This window comes from Carassius auratus, chromosome 32 (assembly GCF_003368295.1).
Source record: "Carassius auratus strain Wakin chromosome 32, ASM336829v1, whole genome shotgun sequence".
Lineage (NCBI taxonomy): Eukaryota > Metazoa > Chordata > Actinopteri > Cypriniformes > Cyprinidae > Carassius > Carassius auratus.
This window is the reverse complement of record NC_039274.1, coordinates 19,821,420-19,843,395: the sequence shown is the minus strand read 5'-3', so window position 1 is coordinate 19,843,395 and position 21,976 is coordinate 19,821,420. Positions and strand designations below refer to the sequence as shown.

Genomic DNA, 21,976 nt, shown 5'->3' with positions numbered 1-21,976 from the left:
TCTCCCAGTTATGTCCTACAAATTATGCTACACTCTAAAACAGGTGAATTATATTTCGTCAATATTCAAAAACAAAAATTTGGAGCTGTAAATATTGCATAGCAGAAATTAGAGGGGATGTTGGCGTTTAACTAAAGAGAGGGACACAAACACAGCAACTGTGCTGCAATTGAATTCTACTTCAGATAGCAATTGTAGTTGGCCACAGTCGAGACCTGAGGGCTGAAGAGACGGGGAATGTGACGGTAATTTGAAAGGATTAAGTGAAACATTAATGTTATCCTTTCTGCATTGATTGTTTTTTGTTTTTACAGTCCATCTCGTAAAATATGCTTGAGCATCACTTTCATTTCATTTTAAGGGATCACAATAAGGTCAAGAAGACAGTTCACCCATTTTCTGTGTGGAAAGCAAAATGAGACACTTAGAAAAAGGTCCAAGCTGCTCTTTTCCCATTTATTGAAAGTGGAAAGGACAAGAGACATTCACTTTAAATGGGGAAGAAAAACAAAGAGAAAAAAACTGTGATTATGGAATAACATGAGGAGTAAATGATGACCAACTTTTTAGACCAACACTTTTAAGTGTCTTACGCTCACTAAGGCCACTTTGATTTGATCAAAAATAGTTTTTAGAAAAGTTCTCTCTCTCTCTTTTTTTAAGTAATTTATTCTTGTCACGCCACATCAGTCATTACTTCAGTCTTCAGTGTCATTTGAATATGATCCTTCAGAAATCTTTCTAATATGCTGATTTAGTTTTCAGTTATTATCAAGTATTATTGGTTCTCAATTCTATAAAATGGTTCTTATTATTAACTATTTTGGATTTTTTGTTTTGCTGCTTAATATTTTTGTGGAAACAGAAATTTCAAAAGAACAGCATTTATTTGAAATAGATTTTTCAGAATAATAAAAATCTTTACAGTCATTTACAATCAATTTAATGCATATGTGCTGAATAAAACTACACACACACACACACACACACACACACACACACATATATATATATATATATCAATAATTGATAAATGAGAAAAATATTAGCTTATTAGAATTTCTGAAGGATCATGTGACACTCACTGAAAACTGAAGTAATGATTGCTGAAAATTCAGCTTTTAACAGAAATAAATTACTTTTTTAATATATTCAATTAGCCTTGATAAGCATAAGACATCTTTTTTTTTTTTTTTTTTTTAATTAATTTAAACTTTTGACCGGTAGTGTCATTTTTGGGTGAACTGTGCCTTTAATCTGATTTGCATTTAGAGGAAAATTACACAAGTCCCTGGCATTGTTACAAAAAAAAAGAGCCTTTTCTCATCTTTCCTTTCTTATTTTAAGTAAAAATATGATTTCCCCACAAGTCGTACTTATAAAGCATACTTCTAAATCCTTTGCTTCGAACTCTGCATTGTGAAAGTATGGATTAGATTAGAGCACAGAGCAAGCAACCTGACATATCAAAATAACACAGCTCTTCTTTGAAAATATAATAACAGCTTTTCTTACATGTTTTCCTTTTAAATATAGCCATTGTCAGCAGTCCTCAACAACAACGAAAAATATTGAGCTTTTAATAAAATGGTTTAGCACAGGTGGGGGTTTTCACCTTCCGTGAAAAGTATAGATGAAAATAAAGGACGTATTTGAATGTCAGTAACGTCGTTGATGAAAATTATGAAACGTCTGAAAAGGCTCATTGCACTTGATATATGGCAAACATGACAGTAGCTTTAACATAAGCACATTTAGTCATTTGTTCAAGTCTCTCCATATAAAAAAGTTAGTCCATGGTCCCACTGATCTGTGTTAGCTCTATATTCAGGCTTTATATCCCGATCCCTTTGACGAGAGAGGCCTCCAGAGTGATGTTGAATTCCTGCAGAGTCTGTAGCACTCGAATCAGAGAGTTCACCAGAGAATGGTCCTTTAAGAGCGCCATGTCCTCGTACATCTGTGCTGTGATTGGACACTCGGCAAGAAGCGCAATCCAGTGGTGCAGCAGGTGATCTCTGCAAGACAAGATTGATATGAAAAATGAGTATAAAAAAAAAAAAAAAAGATTCTCCAATGCATCGTGATTATCTTTTCAATAATTACGAAAAGATCTGAATCAGTTCTAAGGTTTGTTTTTTCCATATACCGTATTTTTTGGACTATAAGTCGCACCTGAGTATAAGTCGCATCAGTCCAAAAAATGATGAGGAAAAAAACATATATAAGTCGCACCGGACTAAAAGTCGCATTTATTTAGAACTAAGAACCAAGTGAAAACATGACCGTCTCCAGCCGCGAGAGGGCACTCTGTTTTCAGTGGTAGGCTACAGGAGCAATGATTAGTATATCTCGCGGCTGTAGACGGTAATGTTTTCTATTGGTTCATTTCTCTTGGTTCATGTCAAATTAATTTTGATAAATAAGTCGCACCTGACTATAAGTCGCAGGACCAGCCAAACTATGAAAAAAAGTGCGACTTATAGTCCGGAAAATATGGTATGTGTGATGGAATCGTGTACTAGAGAAAATCATATTCTGCTTACTGACATTTACAAGAACACACACAAAACCATGAAACAAGGATATAAAATAGCCTAAGGATTCGTGTTTGAAGTGAAATACAAGGGCAATTGTGGTCTCCACTGCACAGGATATATGCTGTGAGATATCTGATTTGCTTGACAATTGCGAATTCACCCACTGATATTTCCGTGTTTTACCTTTCAAATGCTTTACCAACACATCCTTCATGCCAAATTTATTTCAAATGCTCAAGTTTGCTTTGTGTGTGCTTGTTTTGAAGTGGGCATGCAGCACTGTGCTATGCTATTGAATCACCAAACGCTTTAATGATGCAATGTAAACACAGTCAGTTGTCTCAAGATCTGTGATCTGTGCACCATTGTGAATGCAGATTATTAGACCTGCAGCTGTCTATGATTTCATCATTTATAACTTATAATAATGTAAAAAAAAAAAAATGCCTCACTGCCTTTCCTTAGAAAACTTTCAGATTCACTTATTCATTCTCAGGCTACATTTACACGACAACGATGTAGTCAAAAACAAAAAATAAATAAATTCCTTCCATTTTTTTAACAATGTTTTCAAGATGATTCACGTTTATACATAAACGCGAAAATGACCAAAAGCGCTGTATTACATATGTCATATGATTCATCTCCGGTGTTGGTTGTAGTATTGGTGAAGTAAATCCACACTTTGCTGAACAAGCATTAGCAAACTCTTGAGCAGCAACAACAGTACCATGTACTCCGCCATTGTTGTGTATGTTTGTTCACACTTGCCTTTAAAATTGACACATACTTCACATGTCTGCATACCTAACATGGCCTACACACGTGCACGATGTCACCGTTTTCAAAGATTCCCGTTTCGGGTGTTTACACTGAAACATCAACAGTGGCGGTTTCAAAAACTTGCACTTTGAAAACTGTTTTCAAAAATATGCATTTTCAGTCCCAAAAATGCTGTTGTCGTGTAAACGAACAGGCAAAACGCATAAAAAGTTGTCCAGTTTTTAGCTGAAAATGTTGGCATGTGCAGGTATTCGGTAATGCCATATCACGGTAATGAATATGCACGATATTGTTATCGTAGGCACTTCTAAATACCGCAAATAATTACATTACAAATTATTCTGAATTTGGAATGCATTTTAAGAATACTATCACCATCAACAGGTCAAAATGCACAACACCGCTGTATGCTGCTTGAAAGACTCTGTGCGCTCTGATGTATATAAGCAGGCATGAGAAGCACATGGAGGAACACATAAGGGACGAGCTGAATGAAAGCACATTCACTCTCTGACAGCAGATGGCGCTAAACTGCAGAAAATGCAACTGTATTGCAACTCTATTATTCAATGAGCTAACATTAACTATTTTTTTTTTACAAAGATTAATAATTTCTGTAGCAAATGTAGCTACAGTGAATGTTAATGGTTAACTAATGAGATTGTAAAGTGATACCTATGGGTCTTTATAAGTCTTTTGCACTTTAATCGGTGCAAAACTTTTAACTTTATTTTTCTTTATTGTTTTATTTTATTTAAATGTTTAAATGTTATTAAAAAGTTATTTAACCTATTATATTATACTATATTTTGAGCACTTTTTAAAATGAAATTTCAATACCGTGATAATACCGTTTAACGTGATAAAAGCATGAGCAATTAATCGCAACAGGAAAATTTGATACCGGCATATCTCTACATGTAACATTACATTATTGCTTGTAATGTGTTTTCTAATCACCTTTATTACTTACAAAAAAATGTAATACTTCAAGTCAGTAAACTCCTTAATTAATAAGAAAAACATAGATTGAGGAAAAATTTTTAATCGGATTGTGAATTCTAGAGTCGGAAAGATTCCTATGCATGTTGGTTCTCAAAACTCAGTTCAAACAGCCAACAGTTTAATGTAAATAATGACCAACCTGGCTCCGAGACACACAAGCATCTGAAACTTCCCGTCTTTGCCAATGTTTCTGGGTGTGTTGTTGATGGCACGCATGAAATTACAGAAATGACGCACCCTCATCTTCCAGTTCTCATCCTGGGTCATCTGACTCTGTTCTGTACTCTCAAAGTACACCTGCGCTTTTTCTGTGGAACAGATATGAGAGGATTTACAGGTATCATGCATGTTCCTGAAAAGATTTAGGTTTGAACAAACTCCTAGCTTCCACTTCAAACTACGAACAGTCCGATGCACTTCTCAGTGTACTAAGATAAAATCTGATTGGCTGTTTTAGTAAGGACACACAGGTGTTTCTAATCAGTCTGGAAACACGCTATTTTTCAGTGAGCCCTTTTGAAAATACACCTGCGAAATATACAAATCTTTGTAATCTTTTAATAAAATTAGCTTTTTTCCCCACTAGTGTGGTATATAAAGTTAGGAATAATTAATGCTTTTCAGTGTTTTATGCTCACCAAGGCTGGATTTATTTGTGAAATTCAAAAATAAAGTAAAAACCATGGAAGCCCGTTCATAAATGCATAAATGAATGTGACTTTTTTCTCAAGATTCTAAGTTTATATCTCACAGGTGTTGTTTTTTTGTTCCCCCACCATGAAAAAATAAAAATAAAAGCACTAATTGTGACTTTTATTTCACAATTAAGATCTTTTTTCATGCGACTGCAAGTTTATATGTCACAATTTGGACTGTTCTTCTCAGAGCTACAAGCTTATATCTTGCTATATGACTTTTTTCTTAGAAATGCAAGTCATATAGCAAAGTCAGTGCTGTGAGGAAAAAATGACAGAATTGTAAGATTTTTTTTTTTTTTTTATCCCATGGTGGAAACGAGCTTTCATAAAAAAAACTGTAATATTGTGAAACATTATTACAATTTGAAATAAATGTTTTATATTTTATTTTATTATAAACTTTAATTTATTCTTGAGATGGCATAGCTGAATGTTTAGCAGTCACATGATCCTTCAGAAATCATTCTAATAAAGTGGGCGGTTTCCTGACCAAAACGAGCAATTAACAAACACACTTTTACTTATAAGAAAAAAAATATATTTTATGGAATGTAATAGCATTTGTTACCTAGAAAGTCCCAAATGAAGACGTTCTTGAAAAGGCGCGGTGACTTGAAGCCATGCTGAAACACCTGCTCCAGAGCCCATACTAAACCATACTCTCCACACAGAAGCAATGTGAGGCTTCCTCTCTACAACAGAAGAACGACGAAAGATCATCCATATGTGTCGTTTTCATTCACATTTGTCCTCTGCAAAGGTTTCACAGATAAAAAAATACTTTACCTCTTTTTCTGGCTTATGGAAGTGTTTGACGATACCGTTGATGGCCTCTCCCACTCCTTCCTGGATCTGGCCCGTGTTTAACTCTAGTGGGCACACAATGGGAAATGTGCTTGAGACTACAGCAATACGTGCGCTTAGAAAATCTATGAGATATGACTTTGATGAGATTTCCAAGTACATACTTGGTTTGCTGTTTGGCGAAATGGTGACAAATCTTCGCATCATCCCGGGGGATTGCTGCATTGGAGGAGTCCGGCACATTCTGTCGTCAGTCTCAGTCGTGTTAGTCGCCAGTTCGCCCACCAGTATCCTCTCCAAGCTGCCATCATCTACTCCCTTCCCGAGCCAACGGCCGCATGGAAACCTACGCAACAACAGCCCCGCAGTCAGTTAATGAATAATGTGATTATGGTGCTCCTAAAATCTTAGTACTCACTTGTAGGTGTGCCCTGTGATCCCGTTGCGGACCATTACACACTCCACTAGCCACTTAGCATACAGTCCTGAGTTATCATGGCCCATCTGTACTGTGGTCAGCTTCCCCAGGTTCTGGCACTGTGCAAAGTACAGACAGAAATATTCAACAAACCTTAGGACAACTTTGATGAAAGGTTTTGATCCACTTCATATGTTGACTACTATATATATATATATATATATATATATATATATATATTGAGATGATTTCACTCTCATTCAGTTCAATATTAATTCATTTGGATATGTAAGCAATCAGCAATCTCTCTCAGCTAATGCTGTAAACTATACAATAAACCATGCCATTTAGTAAATTACCAGTACTATATTAAAGTCATTTTTAATCAAACTTTTAAATTGCACATAAGAGTTATTTTTCTAATAAAAAAAGTGTATTATATAATACAAAATTATTATAATATCTATTATAATACAAACAAATATATATGTGGCGAGTGGGGCGGGGCCGAGAGGCGTGGGAACGAGGAGTGAGGCCAGGTGTAGTGATTGGAGATGAGCTACACCTGAGCCCCACCGCTAGTATCGAGTCCCACGTAGGAGATGGAAGGATATAAAACTGGAGCGACGACCGTGAAGGACGAGAGAGGACCAGGCCTGGGACATTATTTTATGTTTTGGCTTTTATTTGTGCGCACCAGTCGTCCGTGAGGGGCTGGTGCGCCGTTTTGTATTTATTTATGAATTATTAAAATGCTTTTTGATTGTGCGCCGGTTCCCGCCTCCTTCTTCCCGATGAATATGGAGATTTGTCTGTTACAATATAATTTACATGTCACTGCAGGCTATGCATTCTCTATATGACTGTACAGTATGTGACAAATAAAAATCTTGAATCGTGTTGAAATTTAAACATTGAATGATGACTGATTTAATCAAACTGAAAAACAGGTTTATTAAAAATATAATGAATATTATGTAATATAGTACATCTATATTTAGCAAAACACTCCTCTCTAGAGTTTATTCTTCTAGCTAACTATTGAGTTTAGGGTTACCGAATGGCCAAAATGTATTATTTGAATTTTGTAAAAGAATCGACAGAATTTTAAAGCTGAGACTTTTTTTTGTAGCAAAAGAAATAAAGCACAATGCTCAATCTATTGGATGGGAGGCACACTAAAAATGTTTTTAGTAAGTTTTGTTCACGCATCAACTGAAGAGCACAGCACAGATTCTTTGGATTAAAGAATAATTGTTAATCAAAATCAGAATCTAATAAAATCAAGAAATTTTTTCACCCCAGTTGTAACATATACCGTAGTGAATCCAGTTTAATAGGTAAAAATATGTAGGTGTGTTGATATATATTGGTTCACCTCAAATGTAATCTCCAGAGTGTTTTTGGGGACCTGCAGGACCCCGGTCTCAGCTAGCTCCCCTGACACACACACCCAGGGGTTGGCCGTAAACATGGAGCCACCTAGTTTCTTGCTGGGAATGATGACCACATGGTATTGTATCACTGCGAACAACAACAACAAGGACAAGGTCAAAAGAAGAAAATGCAGAGTGCAGAGTTTTTTAATACCAGAGTTAAATGTGTACCCAAAAATGATAATTCTCTCATCATTACTCTCCCTTATGCTGTCCCAGATGTATACGACTTTTCTTCTTCAGATGAACACTAACAGATTTTTTTGAAAATAATAAATCTATGTGAGTCTATATAATACAAGTAGATGGGTCCATCAAAACCATACATAACGAACACGACATTAAGCCATATGACTCCAGTTGGTTACAGTCACGTTGGTTAAGTGTGGTTTTTAAAGTATCAGCTTTGAGGGACCCGTCCATTACATGGACTCACAAAGATGGATGGTTTTTCCTAAAATTTCTGTTCCATAGAAAAAAGGGGTGAGTAGATGATGACAGAGGTTTGGTTTTTGGGTGGAGTATCCCTTTAATTTATTTAATATACACGATAACAGTAGTCACAATCAATAAGCTAGTGTTATATTAGTAAGTAACCTCATTAATATTTTAATAATTTAATGCAACATTCATAAATCACAAATTTGAAAGTATTAAAGGCATTGAAAATGCCTTATGAAAATATGCCTTTGAAAATATAAAATATATATATTGATTATCACCAAGGTTGCAAAAAAACATTCTTCTGTGAAATGCAAAAGATGGTATTTTGTTGGTAAACAACCGTTCAAGTTCCCATTGACTTCCACTGTATGGTCAAAACATATAATGGAATACAATGGGAACAAATCTGTTTGGTTACCAACATAACGTTATTTCATTTTTAGGTGGACTTTCCCTTTAATGGTACACTGTGTTTGTAAGTGAGAGTTTGGTGACTCTTACTAATCGTGGTGAAGACGTTGGTAAAGCAGAAGTAGTCCACAGCGTTGAAAGAGAGGAGATGGTAGAGGAACTGCTCCTTCTCATCATCACAGCGCAGGAAAGCGTAGCGCTTATAGAGTTTCCTTCAAACAAATACAACCAAACACATGAAACCATACAGTACAAATCTAAACACAAAAGCTTTTAAAGGAAAACAGTTGAAAGATAAGTGCATGAGGAAAAATGAGTTCAAATGCATTTCAATTCAGAAGAGGATACAACAAAGAATTCTTTAATGAGGATGAGCCACTTTAATATATCTATTTTTAATGGTGCTTTATTCTTTGCGATGCTACATCTCCTGCATTTTAACTGTCTGATATAAACAGTACATTTGATTCATAACGCCGCCTTTTATGTCTCTAGACACTAGACACTAGGTCTTACTTGGTGAGCTCATGGTCAGACAGAAGTTGCTTCAGGTGTCTGGACAACAGTTTCTTCTCCATGGAAAGACGCACCCATGCCCTGGCCTTCCCAACGTCTGTCTTGATCTCACTGATGTTCTGGATGTGCCTGAAGAACGACAGACAGGGAATTACAGTCACGAAATGGGACTTCAAATGCAAGGTATTGTCCTAACTAGCCAAAATCTCAACTCTCAACTCAACTTTTATTTATAAAGCACTTTCAAAACCATTAGAATGGACCAAAGTGCTGTCCATAAGTATGCTGATCAATAACTCTAAAATACATTCAAACATTAATCACATTAAAACAAGACAGAAGAGAATCAAACAACAAGTCACTCACAGTTCTCAGACCTAATCAAACGCCAATAGCTTGATTAAATAAATAAGTCTTCAACTCCTTTTTAAAAATATTCATGCCTGATGAGGTTTGAAGGGGTAGTGGCAACACATTCCAAAGTGCAGGAGAAAAAGCACGATGCAGCATTCTGGACACACTGAAGACGAGTAACTAGTGATTCATTTATGCCCAGATAAAGAGCTTTACAATAGTCAAGCCGCTTTGAAACAAAGGCATGCACAACAATCTCCAAGTCCTAGTATGAAAGAATTGGTTTAATTTTAGACAATTTTCTTAACTGAAAGAAAGATGATTTCACAACGCTGTTAACTTGACGATCAAAGCGTAAGTCAGAATCGAAAAATACTCCAAGGTTCTTTACATAACTTTGCATATTGCTGGACAGTAGTCTATTATTTCCAGCCGGAGCATTCCCAAGCTCCTTGTTCCCAAATATAATGAACTCAGTCTTATCCTCATTTAATTATAAAAAATTATTTGCTAGCCATCCCTTTACCTCAGTCAAGCACTTATAAAAATTAGAAAAATATGCACAACCATCAAACTCCAAAAGAAGGTACTATTGTTAATCATCAGCATACAAGTGATAGTTAATATTATGCTGCTTAAAAATACACCCCAGGGGTAACATATACAGAAAGAACAGAGTCGGACCAAGGATTGATCCCTGAGGAACCCCCCAAGAAATAGCAGGGTCCCAAAATATGATATGGTATGAGCAACAGGGAACAGAGTTCATCATTTTTGCTTGACTGTAATATTCATTGTCAAAGTGACGGCTGAATAATTAACCTCACAAAAAAAAAAAAAATAAGAAAGTTCAAACTGTGAACAAGCAAATGTATTTTAATGGCAAACACTGTATCAGTCACTGGGTTTGTAATTCGAACAATGTTAATATGGTTTATTTGAATCTGAATTTCAATACAGAAGTGCACTTGCAAAGAAAGGCTGTCCAAATACTCTTCTGATCGGCATATTGAATTGTGATTGATTTTATTGTAATTTATGTTCGTGTCATGTCTAGTGTGGACAGATATTGCCTGACACTGGAATCTAAGCGCATCATGTCTGGTTGTATGCAGTGGAAGTTTGCCAGCGTTCTCAGGAGCCGTTTCAGAAGAGAGAATGGGGGCAAGAGAAATGGTTCACAGACTCCCTGGAGCATCAGCCAGCCTGCTTTTATCTATCGCTCGCAGACGCTATCATGCATGCCACGTCCAGACGCATTCTCTTCCACTCCACCTCTGGTAGTCAACGCTGTCTGATCTTCCATTACATAAATGCATTATAGCGTTTAATGCTGCCCTCCAGATTCTACAAACCTCAGACTTCAATATGCAAACCTGCAGCCATAACCTTAATGTACTAAACCATGCCATTGTCTTGCTATATTATGCTGACATCAGAAAACAAGCTTCTTTCACAAATGCTATTACTGAAATGGTATGTTTATCAGTTAGTATCTTCAGTAGGAAGCGAGGGATGTCATGCTAAGGCTTTCCCGCACTGCTATGTCACGGCACAGCTCAGCAGGGGTCTGGTGCTAATTAGGCTGGAAATAATGTGGCGACATGAAACGTCTCTATGCTTTCTTCACGCAATCTGAGGAGTCGACCCCCTTTCCATACACTCACTGCACAATTTGTATCACAAACTAACATGCCATCTCATATTTGGCCTTAGATTGCAGGGTATATTTTCACAGGAAGATTCCTGTTTGTTTTAGACTTAAAATAGTTTTCTACTACTTTTTTTTTTGACACAAAACAAGTTTATTTTGATATTAATAGCGAACACTTTAAATGACTAATGTAGTGATTTAATGTACTGAGTTAACTTGACAGTCATCCTGTTCCTGTTTTTTGCATCGTTGCATTAACGGTTGCAGCCACTATTTTTTACTTTCTTGTGTGAAAGTAATGTGCCCATGATACTTTGGTGTCAATATTGGATATCCATACAACCAGTTTTTTTTTTTTTTTTTTTGGCCTTGCATCATTAACTTAGCAAAATCTAAGGCAAGAACCAGCACCATTTTGGTGGAACTGTGATAATCAAACATAATATGTAAGGCCCACTCGTAACATACTGCCAGAGTACAAGCGAAGGCATCCGCACTTCTCTGTGTATTGTGATTGTTTTCTCTTCACTATAATGGTTTAATTCTCACCTCATGTCCTGTATCAAAGACACCTTGAGAGGAGGCATCGCACAGCCAGCATCTGACTTCCGTCTCTCTGTGTTATGAATGATACCTGAGACACAAAACAGGGAAAATATGCTGAAAAATCAAACCTATTCAGCATGTTTTCAAAGAAAGCCAGCTAGCCAAGCACTGTACAGGCTCTGATCCAAACACTAGAGAGCTGCCTACCTAAAAAGCATTTTTGGCATCATCCTTTTTTACTAATTTTTGCAAAATTCTAAGGCAATACATATACCCCAGAATGCACTGCAACAAAATTAAAAACATATTTATATTGTAGTCAATATTTAAAATGTACATGTATGTTAATGTAAGATGTACACGTGTGTGCTTTGTGCTTTATAGAATGAGTATCATTTATATACAGTGATGGGAATAACGGCGTTATAAATAACGGCGTTACTAACGGCATTACTTTTTCCAGTAACGAGTAATCTAATTGATTACTCTTCTCATCTTAATAACGCCGTTACCGTTACTGCCAAAAAATGCGGCGCGTTACTATAACTGATGATGAAGCTGTTTTTTTTTTCATCAGACCAACTAGATCTCTGAGCGAGAGGCAAATACTTTTTTTTACTGTTCTTCCTTGGTTAGTGGGCAGAGCACGAGACAAGCGCATAAATGCTGACGATTGGCTGAGGTAGAGTAAAATTTCATTGTAAGCCAATCAGAGGTAGAGTTGGGCGGGTTTTCGAAAGCACGCATAGTAGTGATGGGAATTCGGCTCTTTTGACTCAGCTCACTGAAAAGAGCCGGCTCTTTGGCTCACAAACGGCTCTTTAAATTACTTTGACTATAATATTTCAATTTTTATTACATAATTATTTAATTTCTATAGGCTAAATTTGAAAAAATAGAGTTGGCTCTTCAGATATGCGAGCAAAGCGGAGCGCTCCCGAAGTTCAACTAAAAAAGCCGGCTCTTAGAGTCGGCTCATTCGCGAATCGCGAACGACTCATCAAAAGCTCATTCGCGAACGAGTCGATCCATCATCACTAACGCTCATTCGCGAACGACCCATCATCGGACAGGACAGGACACACAACGAACAACACAAGCCAGTCAGTCAACCAGAGACAGGTATGGCGACGAGCCCAAATAATCCAAAAGTAACCTTCTCTAAATAGAAGTATATACATTACTTTTTCCTTCAAGAAATTAAAGAAACAATAAAAGGAAATATCAAAAGTTCCAAAAAATCTATCGAGTTATTTGCATTGATCCACTATATAAACATAATATCTACATACATGCCATTTGATTGGAGGCTAGTCTCACTTTGTCCCACAGCAACTTTTTTTTTTAGATGTGTGTACAATGTTTCATGTTTCTGTTAATAATGTATTGTATTAAGTGTCCATTTCATTATAATATTCAGATTTATCATAAATAATTGAGGGGTAGAGGTGGGGTCACGTTTGAGCATTTAAAATTTAATTTTACTTGAAACTAACGCAATAGTTACTTTCTTAAGTAACTAGTTACTTTAAAAATTTGTAACTGAGTTACTAATTTAGTTACTTTTTGGAAGAAGTAACTAGTAACTGTAACTAATTACTTTTTAAAAGTAACTTGCCCAACACTGTTTATATACTATTATAGTATTTACTATTATTGAATAGTTTTCATTTTATAATGTTTTCAGCCGTCAACGTTGAGTTGCTGCCTATGTAGAGATTTTCAAATCAGTCACTGTTCTGTTTTGACTAGAATGCCACCTCAGAAGAAGAATTCTATGTAGATGTATGGAATTACAATGTGCAAATGTTGTATCATCTAAGTATTTTACCAGGAGGGCCGAGGCCTGCTGGAGTAGCGTCTCTCTTCTCTTTACTCTCCTGATAATGTAAGAGGTGCGACCACAAGGCAGATTTTCCCTGGCAAACACACAGAGCAGGACCAGGTCAAACAAGCTTGACCATATTACACAGTACCACACACATAAGAGATGCCCATTATAAGCCCAGTCTGTGTTGTGTATGTACCTGCTTGACCTGCAGACCGTGGCTCCAGATTCTTTCCAGCAGATCGCACAAGCTGGCGATGAGTGTGTTCTCCTCCACTCCAGTGATGCTGACCTCCCCGTGGCCCAGCTCCACCGCTTCCCGTCCCATCTTCTCCACCAGCATGCGTTTGGTCTAAGTCAGATCAAATGGGGTTGTTATTACAGCTGATATCCTGATCTACCCGGATCACCCAGATGGATCAATACCAGTTTTATGAATTAAAATATAGAGGAGGATCAAAACACACACCTTATTTCTGCACTCTTTTAACAGTCCCTCTACAAACTTCCAGTTGGTCTGTGCGATGACTGAAGGTGACAGGTTGGAGAGTTTGGGCTGGCGGAGAGTGGTGCCCAGGTTCCTGGCCTCCTGGATGTACTTCTGCATTGACAATATCCAAAAGTCACATGATGCCCAACAAAAGACTTTGATTTTTTTTTTGAGTTACTTCAAATTTAGAGCTCTGGTGGCCTTAAAAACCCAAAGTCCACAGTAAGCACAGGAGGCTTACAACATATACAGAACACCTACAATACCCACACTTCTGAACTTTAAATCTCGGTATTTTGTTAAATTTAATTTACCACAAAATTATAACTTAACTCATTAAGAAATTCATTAAAAATAAATTAAAAATTATGATATATGTGTACCATAAATTTAAAATAAATAAAATATGAAACCGATTTTTGGGACCATTAAGATTTCATGAAATGCATTGTATACACACACATATATACACATAAATAAATGAGGACTGGCACTGTCTTAAGTCACACATAAGCAAAATAAAAAGATCCTAAAATAATATAAAAATGGTCAATGAGACCACGAAGGAGAGGGGTTTAAATTAGTCTAATTGTAATAAAAATGATATGACAATACAAAAAAAAAAAAATCTCAATTTAATAAAAGTCTTTATATATTACTTTATTTATTAATTTTTGTTTTTTTGGAGCAACATAAGACCCAGACCTAGTTTCTTTCTGCAGTATACATAAATGACATTCACATCTTGGCTGTATTCACTGGCCAAATAAAACACATAAGGGGAGAGATTTAATTTTGAATTAGACAAATGTGTCAAAAACAAGAAGCTACAGACACTGATGGGGATGAGGGCTCAAACTTTCGAGATGGGAAAAGCAGTGGGGAATTGTGGGTAGATTGAGCGTGGCCTGATCTCTCATCTAGAACATACCACATCCACCTTGACAGACTTTAGACAGGGCCTGAAGGACTGCGAGAACCAGTAGTAGTCCAGAGCCAGCAGAAGCTGAAGCTCAGAAAACAGACACTCCACATGCTGAGAGTGTGTGTGTGTGTGTGTGTGTGTGACAGAGGAAGACAAGAGAGACAGACAAGTGTGAAAAAAGAGGAGTGAAGAAAAGAGATCCAAGAAGAGAAAGTTAAAGAACAAAAACAAAAGAAACACATAAATCATGCTATGAAAGGAAATAATAACAATGGACAATAAAGTAACAGAGTGTATTAAGAAAAATAAAGAATAGGAGAAAACATTCAGAAACTAACAAGAAAAACGTACAAAACTAACAAACCAGTCAAAAATTTGGAAACAGAGGGTAATAATAAATGATAATAGTAATAATATTAGATTGTGAAATAACGCAAATAGATTATGTTGTGAACAAAATATTGTCCTGTATATAATATTGTAAACCAAAAAAATATAGTGCTAAAGGAATTTATATGTATGGTGATCACTTTGCTGCTTACATACACATAACACATATTTATTATTTACTATCAGCCAAAAGTTTGGAAGTTAATGTTTTGAAGGAAGTGTCTTATGTTCACCAAGGCTGCATTTTATGAAATATTATTACAATGACAGAAAAATGGTTCTCTATGTGAATATATATTAAAATGTGATTTATTCCTATGATGACAAAGCTAAATTCTCAGCATCATTACTCCAGTCTTCACTGTCACATGATCCTTCAGAAATCATGCTAATATATACTGATTTGGTACTCAAATATTATCAATGTTAAAAACAGTTTTGCTGCTTAATATTGTTGAAAATATTTAGTTTTTCAGGATTCTTTGATTAATAGAAAAATAAATTAACAGAATTTGATTTGATTTGATTGAGTTTTTTTTATAATATAAATGTCTTTTTTGCCACTTTTGATAAACTTAATGTATCCTTGCTGAAAATAAAGTATTAATATATATATATATATATATATATATATATATATATATATATATATATATATATATATATATATATATATATATATATGTTTTAATCATAGTTACCCCAAACATTTGAATGGTAGTTTATTACAGTTTTCATGAAAATATTAATCAGCAAAATCTGTTTTCAACATTGCTAATAAGCAGAAAAGTTTCTTGAGCATCAAGAACACGATTTTTGACGCTAAAGCCTGGAATAATGGCTGCTGAAAATTCATCACAGAAATAAACTGTATTTAAAATATATATTCAAATAGAACATTATTTTAAATTGTAATAATATTATGTAATGTTAGTATTTTTAGTGTATTGTTCTAGGCTTGGTGAGAATAAAAAAGACATCTTTGAAAAATGGTAAATATACATATAAATATAATCAATAAATAAATTGTATAAATACAAATTTAATTCATATATAGCCACAACTAATATTTCATTTTGCATTCTGTCCGTACCTCTCTCTGGTCATTGTCCAGATAGAGATGTTCAGAGTGTTGTTTCTGTCTGTCCTTCCTCCGCCATTGTGCCGGTGCGCTGCGCTTTGCCCATCTAACACACCACAACAGTAACATTAGACTGAAACTGAAATCACAAACTGGCCAGCAAAGTTTGCATTTGGATGACGCGAACCAGTCTCAATGCTCGATTTACCCAAGCAAGGAAACTTCTTGGATCAGCATCCTTGCTGGTCTCCAAACAACCTTAATATGATGTAATATGATCAAATATTTTTAATCCTTCTAAATATATTAGATATATATCTCCGTATTTTTTCCTCTGAATTAGCTTTTGATGAACCATTTTGAGTTGATACCATCATTTAAATAAATGAGCCATTGCGGCAGATTCATAATATTTAAAGCAGTAAGTAAGAGTCTCTCTACTATGGAAGCCTGTTTCCGCCATTGAATAAAAAAATAATACAAGGAAATTGTGACTTTTTCTGCACTGAATCTCCAAATACGTCTTGCAGAAGAATCCCAGGAAATCCCTATAGTGGTTGCTGAATAAACAGAAGGTTTAAATGCTTTTATTGATTCAACGTGAATTATTAACACACGACTATGACAATATATGCTTTATCGGAGTTCTTATGATTTGAATTTTCATTATAATAAAGTATATCTATAATACAAGGCTAATCGACATAGCCTATTTTGCCGCTTAGAATACTATGAAATATGTTGTGTGTCTTATTCTGTGTAAGAAGCCACATCATCTCACAGAAGGATTTATTTTAAACACTCGACTGACGTTATGAAGTGAGTTTGGAGTAAAAACATGTTATTAAATGTGGTACTTTCAAGTGCTTTCAGATGGAGCAGCATTTACTACAAATAGCCGTAGTTTACCGTGAAGCTACGCAAACAGCTATTATTATCATTAAATATTTTTTGCGTAGCTTGTCAGTGAACTAGGGCTCTGTGTAGTAAATGCAGCTCTATCTGAAAGCAGGTGATGGAGTTACTACTAATCACAGAACTGGTTTACTGACAAGATGTGCATGATAATCGCATATGATTAATTGTGCAGGTCTACGATATAATGAGATCATCATATAAACTTGCGATTTTTTCTCAGAATTGCAACACATGCAATTGCAAGTTATAAAGTCAAATTAAAATTGCGACTCAAAATTGTGTTATTAAGTCAGAATTACAAGATATAAACTCACAATTGTGATTTATAACGTTAGAATTTTGAGATATAGAGTCAAAATTGTGAGTTAAAATTGTGAGTTATAAAGTCAAAATTACGAGATATAAAGTCGCAATTCTGATTTTTTTTTTTTTTTTTGCGCAATTCCAAGTTTACATCTGGCAATTCTGACTTTAATACTCACAATTTTGACTTTATAACTCGCAATTGCGAGTTTATATCACGCAGTTCTGACTTTATAAGATGCAATTGCGAGTTATAAAGTCAGAATGGTGAGATATGAACTCGAAATTCTGAGGAAAAATTCAGAATTGTGAGATAAAAAGCAGCAATTACCTTGTTTTATTTTTTATTCAGTAGCGGAAACTGGCTTCCATATTCTATATACCAATAAACAGTCATACATATAATTACTTTCCTACATATATTTTTAATAAAATATTTTAAAGCATATAAAATGCCACCCAGGGCAAAATTGGATCAGTTCACTGAAATGGGAAGTTCAGAAGCACAGTGACTCACAGGACTGAATCCATCCAGACTTACTAGACTCGCGTCATATTTTATGAGAGTTAACAAATGATGCTGATCCTGGAACATGAACAATTTAATCCCGTCGTGCCAGTGTCACAGTAACTGAGAGCCTTTGTGCACTAATTACTTAACTAATTGGTGTCTCAATACATCTAGGAAGAGCCAAGCGATTTATTCTCACTTGTTGCTGGTGGGTCCAGTAGAGAGAACATCAGACTGTAAGCGGGGGAAAAAGCCAGGCTCATAGCGGCCCTGACCGATCTTCATGTCCAGCAGGTGGGGATGCAGAGCCGTGTGGTCGATCTTACACAGCCTCATCTCAATGGCCTTTTCTAAAGTGGCAAGAGATGAACACATCACACACATATTATTGATGAATCACAAAAACCCTGTATGGTGTCATCAAAAAAAATGTTGAACCCGTCACAGAGACAAAAACCCCACATGGTGGGAGGATTGTGAGTTAGTGATGTGGTAGAATGAAAGACTGCTGTGAACCCACATGCCACACTCAAAATATCTCTTACGCAACACAAAATCTATCAGCCATTAGAGATCATACTGCGAGAGCTGTGAACAATGTCTGGAACAATCTGCTGGAATTATTCAACATTTAACAATATTTATTTAAAAATGTAAAATGAAATATTAAATTAAATTCATTTTCAGATACTAATGCAACAGCCTGATATGGCTAGAAATATTTCAGCAAGTTTCATGCAAAGTATCATACTTCGATTCAGGGGTTTACATGTTAGCAAACACCGCCAATAAAAAATGATTCTTCAAAATAAATGAGATGCAATAAACTAACTTTCTAATGAGTTTAAAATGGACATCTTTTAATCAATCATTATTCATGTTAATAATAAATAACATTTCCATTTGGCTCTCTATGCTTGAACTGTCTCATTTCATCAGTTGAGCTAATGGAAGACATTTGCATGTAATGCACGTGATTCAAGAATACTATCCATAATGCATTGCAGGAAGAGGAATTCAGCATGACCGTTGCATGGAGTGAGCCGTCTGAAACATATAGATTTTCTTATTAATGAGGCGCCATGAGGAACACAGATCAACTTCCCGGTAACATTTTAAAAGCAAGGTGTCTGGCTCCATATTTATCAGTGGCCAAGTGCAAAATGCAACCAACTGGCTTTGGCGAGTAAACTAAGGTGAGATCTCAGTTGCTATAAATATGCAATGGTAAAAAGCTTGATTATTAATTTGGAAGGACAACACTATTTTTATAATAATAACAACATTTTATATAGTAGATTTTCTAAATATATGCAATTTTAAAATCAAAGACAACCTTTTATTTAATTTAAACCTCCAGATATAAGAAAATATTTTGAAGAATGTTGGTAACCAAATAGTATTTTTTCCTTCACATTTTATTACCCACATTTTTTTTTTTAAATACCTTCTTTTGTGTTGAATGGAAGAAAAAAAGATGGGTTTGGAACAACTTGAAGGTGAGTAAATCATGACAATTTTCAGTTTTGTTAACTATGGCCGTAACATTTTTTATGCATTAATGCAAAATAGTTCCAGTAAACCAGTAAAATATGTTAAATTTGTTACATTTCAGTTGCATGCATACAAGTATCCCAAATTGTTTCATTTCTAAAATAGATTAGTCACTAGTTTTAAACCGTCTCACCGGCTTCATCGATGTTGGTGCATTTCTGGTACATGGAGGTCCGCAGGGTGGGTGTCCTGACATTTAACATGCGGATCTTGTCAACACGGGAATCAAACACTCTCAGCGTGTGCTCTTTGTCCTCATCATCGTGGCACAGGATCTTACTGTCGATGAAAGAGGCAAACATCTGCGTCTCCAGGAAGCGAGAGAGGAATGGCAGGTAAGGTTCGGGCTGATCCGACAGGAAAGAGGCCTGCAGAGGGCAGAATTCAGAAATGGCAAACACATGAAGCAGTTTCAGAAACCTTCCAAACCTTCTTAGTTACTCTAAACTTACGACGCTATAAGAGTAGTTTTTTTTTTTTTTTCTGTATTATTTCTTTTAGGTACATTTTAATAATAAAAAATAAAAACTTTAGCGATCTAACTTGTTGGTTGTAACATAGGAGGTCATCAAACTGGTCCGAACTGGTTGACCACCTTGCACTGGAAATAAACTAACCTAATAAGTTTTTCTAGCAGGCAAGTTCATAAATGGATAGTGAAGCATCACCTTGTCGAAGTTCTGCATCTGGTCTCGGTTGCTGAACCAGGACTCCTTGTCTTGGCTGGACTGAATGACAAACACCTCATAGTCAGAGAACATCTGCGTGAAGCGGTTGGCGAAGACCTCTCGCACATGAATGTTCAACTGATGCTTTTTCAACTCTTCTTCATCACACTGCACTTTTGAATCCTTATCAGTGATTGTATCCTCCTTCACATCCAGCTGTCAAACACACCAAAAGAAGCACACACTTATAATCTGCACAGAGATGCAGGACAAAAAAAGGTGTTTTTTAATTAAAAACTATTACTGTCATAAGAACTAGAGGGACTGCTTGTTGAAATGACATGACAAGGCAAAGATGTAGCTCATCATGAATATTAGTCAGAACTGAAATGTAACAAACTTATTATGATTAAAAATACTAAATAATAAGTGGGACTATGTCCCCATCCTAAATGATACTTCTCTATAATTCTGTTAACGCAAAACACAATACAAAAAGCAGCAAACAATCTAACAACATTTTTTTTCTCAAAAAATTTCAGCAAAGTTTGTGTTTCTGTCCAGCAGTCATTTTCTTTCATTTTAGGAGATGTTTTAGTAATTTTGTAGTTATTTTAGCACATAATGACTTAACAAAATGAGAAATGCTTGGCATTTTGTTTGGTTTCAGTTAACATTTATCATATTTTTTTTTTATGGTTTTAGTTAACCCTCTGGAGTCGATTAACGCGGATACGTGTCATGAGTCATTTTCTCCTGATAACCACAAAAAGAAATTAAATTACACTTTCAGTTTTAATCGTACAGATAAGGGCAATACATCAATCGAATCTGTAAAGGGTCAACCTTTTTTTTTTTTTATTCTTTTTTTTTTTATTGTGTCTGTATTTTAATTTAATACAGACATAATAACAAAACTTTGTGCATTTATGAAATAAAGATAACAAACAAGGTGTGCTGTCTGCAGCCTTTGTCTGCGCTGATCTTCATTTACAAACACGTCATTAAAATGAACTGTAACTCTGTGAATACTCAACAAAGAGACATGAGAGAGAGATCTATAGAAAGCTTGACATGTCTACTTTTGCTACAGAAAACAAATATTAGGTTTTAGGTTTCACATGATGTGTAAACGTTTTACTAGTTAGACTTTTTCCTAACTATAATTCTTGACTAAATGTTTAATCATGTGAAACATTATGAAGTTTCAATAAGAATATACACTACTATACCATTCAAAAGCTTGATGTAAATAATATAAAAATAACAAATAAATGTAAATGTAACAAATATAACAAACAATGTTGTTCTTTCAATTTATCAAAAAAAAAAACCTGAAAATATTCTCAGCTCTTTTCCACATCAATAATAATAATAATAATAATAATAATAATAATACATGTTTTTTTTTGTAGAAAATCAGTGTGTGACTGGAGCAATGATGCTAAAAATTTAGCTTTGAAAGACAGCTTTGATTGTTCCTAATAAACTGTTTAACTGCACTCGCAAGTGAATATTAAATTATTTTGTGGGATAATTCTATATATTCAAAATAAACTACAAACATAAAATTATATAGATTTATTTTGTTCTCACATTCTTTCTTGTAACTCCTCCCTCTCAGTGACACAGCTGACAGAACGGCTCATTATGCAGCTCCCACATAGTGCATGATAGTTCACGCCCTCTCTCTTTCTAC

At 35.3% G+C, this 21,976-nt stretch overlaps 1 protein-coding gene across 3 annotated transcripts in view; it reads right to left on the bottom strand.

The window, feature by feature from the left end:
- Positions 1–1,202: 1,202 nt before the first annotated feature.
- The window catches only part of LOC113051778 (DENN domain-containing protein 5A-like), a 48,147-nt gene continuing 27,373 nt past the window's right edge, over positions 1,203–21,976 (bottom strand). For 2 of the 3 annotated variants that reach the window (XM_026215844.1, XM_026215845.1), the window contains 17 exons: positions 20,278–20,493; positions 19,743–19,977; positions 18,255–18,405; positions 16,336–16,429; positions 13,907–14,038; positions 13,637–13,789; positions 13,441–13,528; positions 11,613–11,697; positions 9,056–9,184; positions 8,630–8,751; positions 7,627–7,772; positions 6,249–6,367; positions 5,995–6,176; positions 5,813–5,895; positions 5,595–5,718; positions 4,468–4,636; positions 1,203–2,018 (listed from right to left, as the gene is read on the bottom strand). In XM_026215844.1, coding sequence (XP_026071629.1) covers positions 1,835–2,018; positions 4,468–4,636; positions 5,595–5,718; positions 5,813–5,895; positions 5,995–6,176; positions 6,249–6,367; positions 7,627–7,772; positions 8,630–8,751; positions 9,056–9,184; positions 11,613–11,697; positions 13,441–13,528; positions 13,637–13,789; positions 13,907–14,038; positions 16,336–16,429; positions 18,255–18,405; positions 19,743–19,977; positions 20,278–20,493 — 2,412 coding nt within the window. In that variant the 3' untranslated portion in view covers positions 1,203–1,834. Of the gene's footprint in view, positions 2,019–4,467; positions 4,637–5,594; positions 5,719–5,812; positions 5,896–5,994; positions 6,177–6,248; positions 6,368–7,626; positions 7,773–8,629; positions 8,752–9,055; positions 9,185–11,612; positions 11,698–13,440; positions 13,529–13,636; positions 13,790–13,906; positions 14,039–14,858; positions 14,964–16,335; positions 16,430–18,254; positions 18,406–19,742; positions 19,978–20,277; positions 20,494–21,976 lie in introns of all 3 variants that reach the window. The other variant, XM_026215846.1, reaches the window with a different exon arrangement.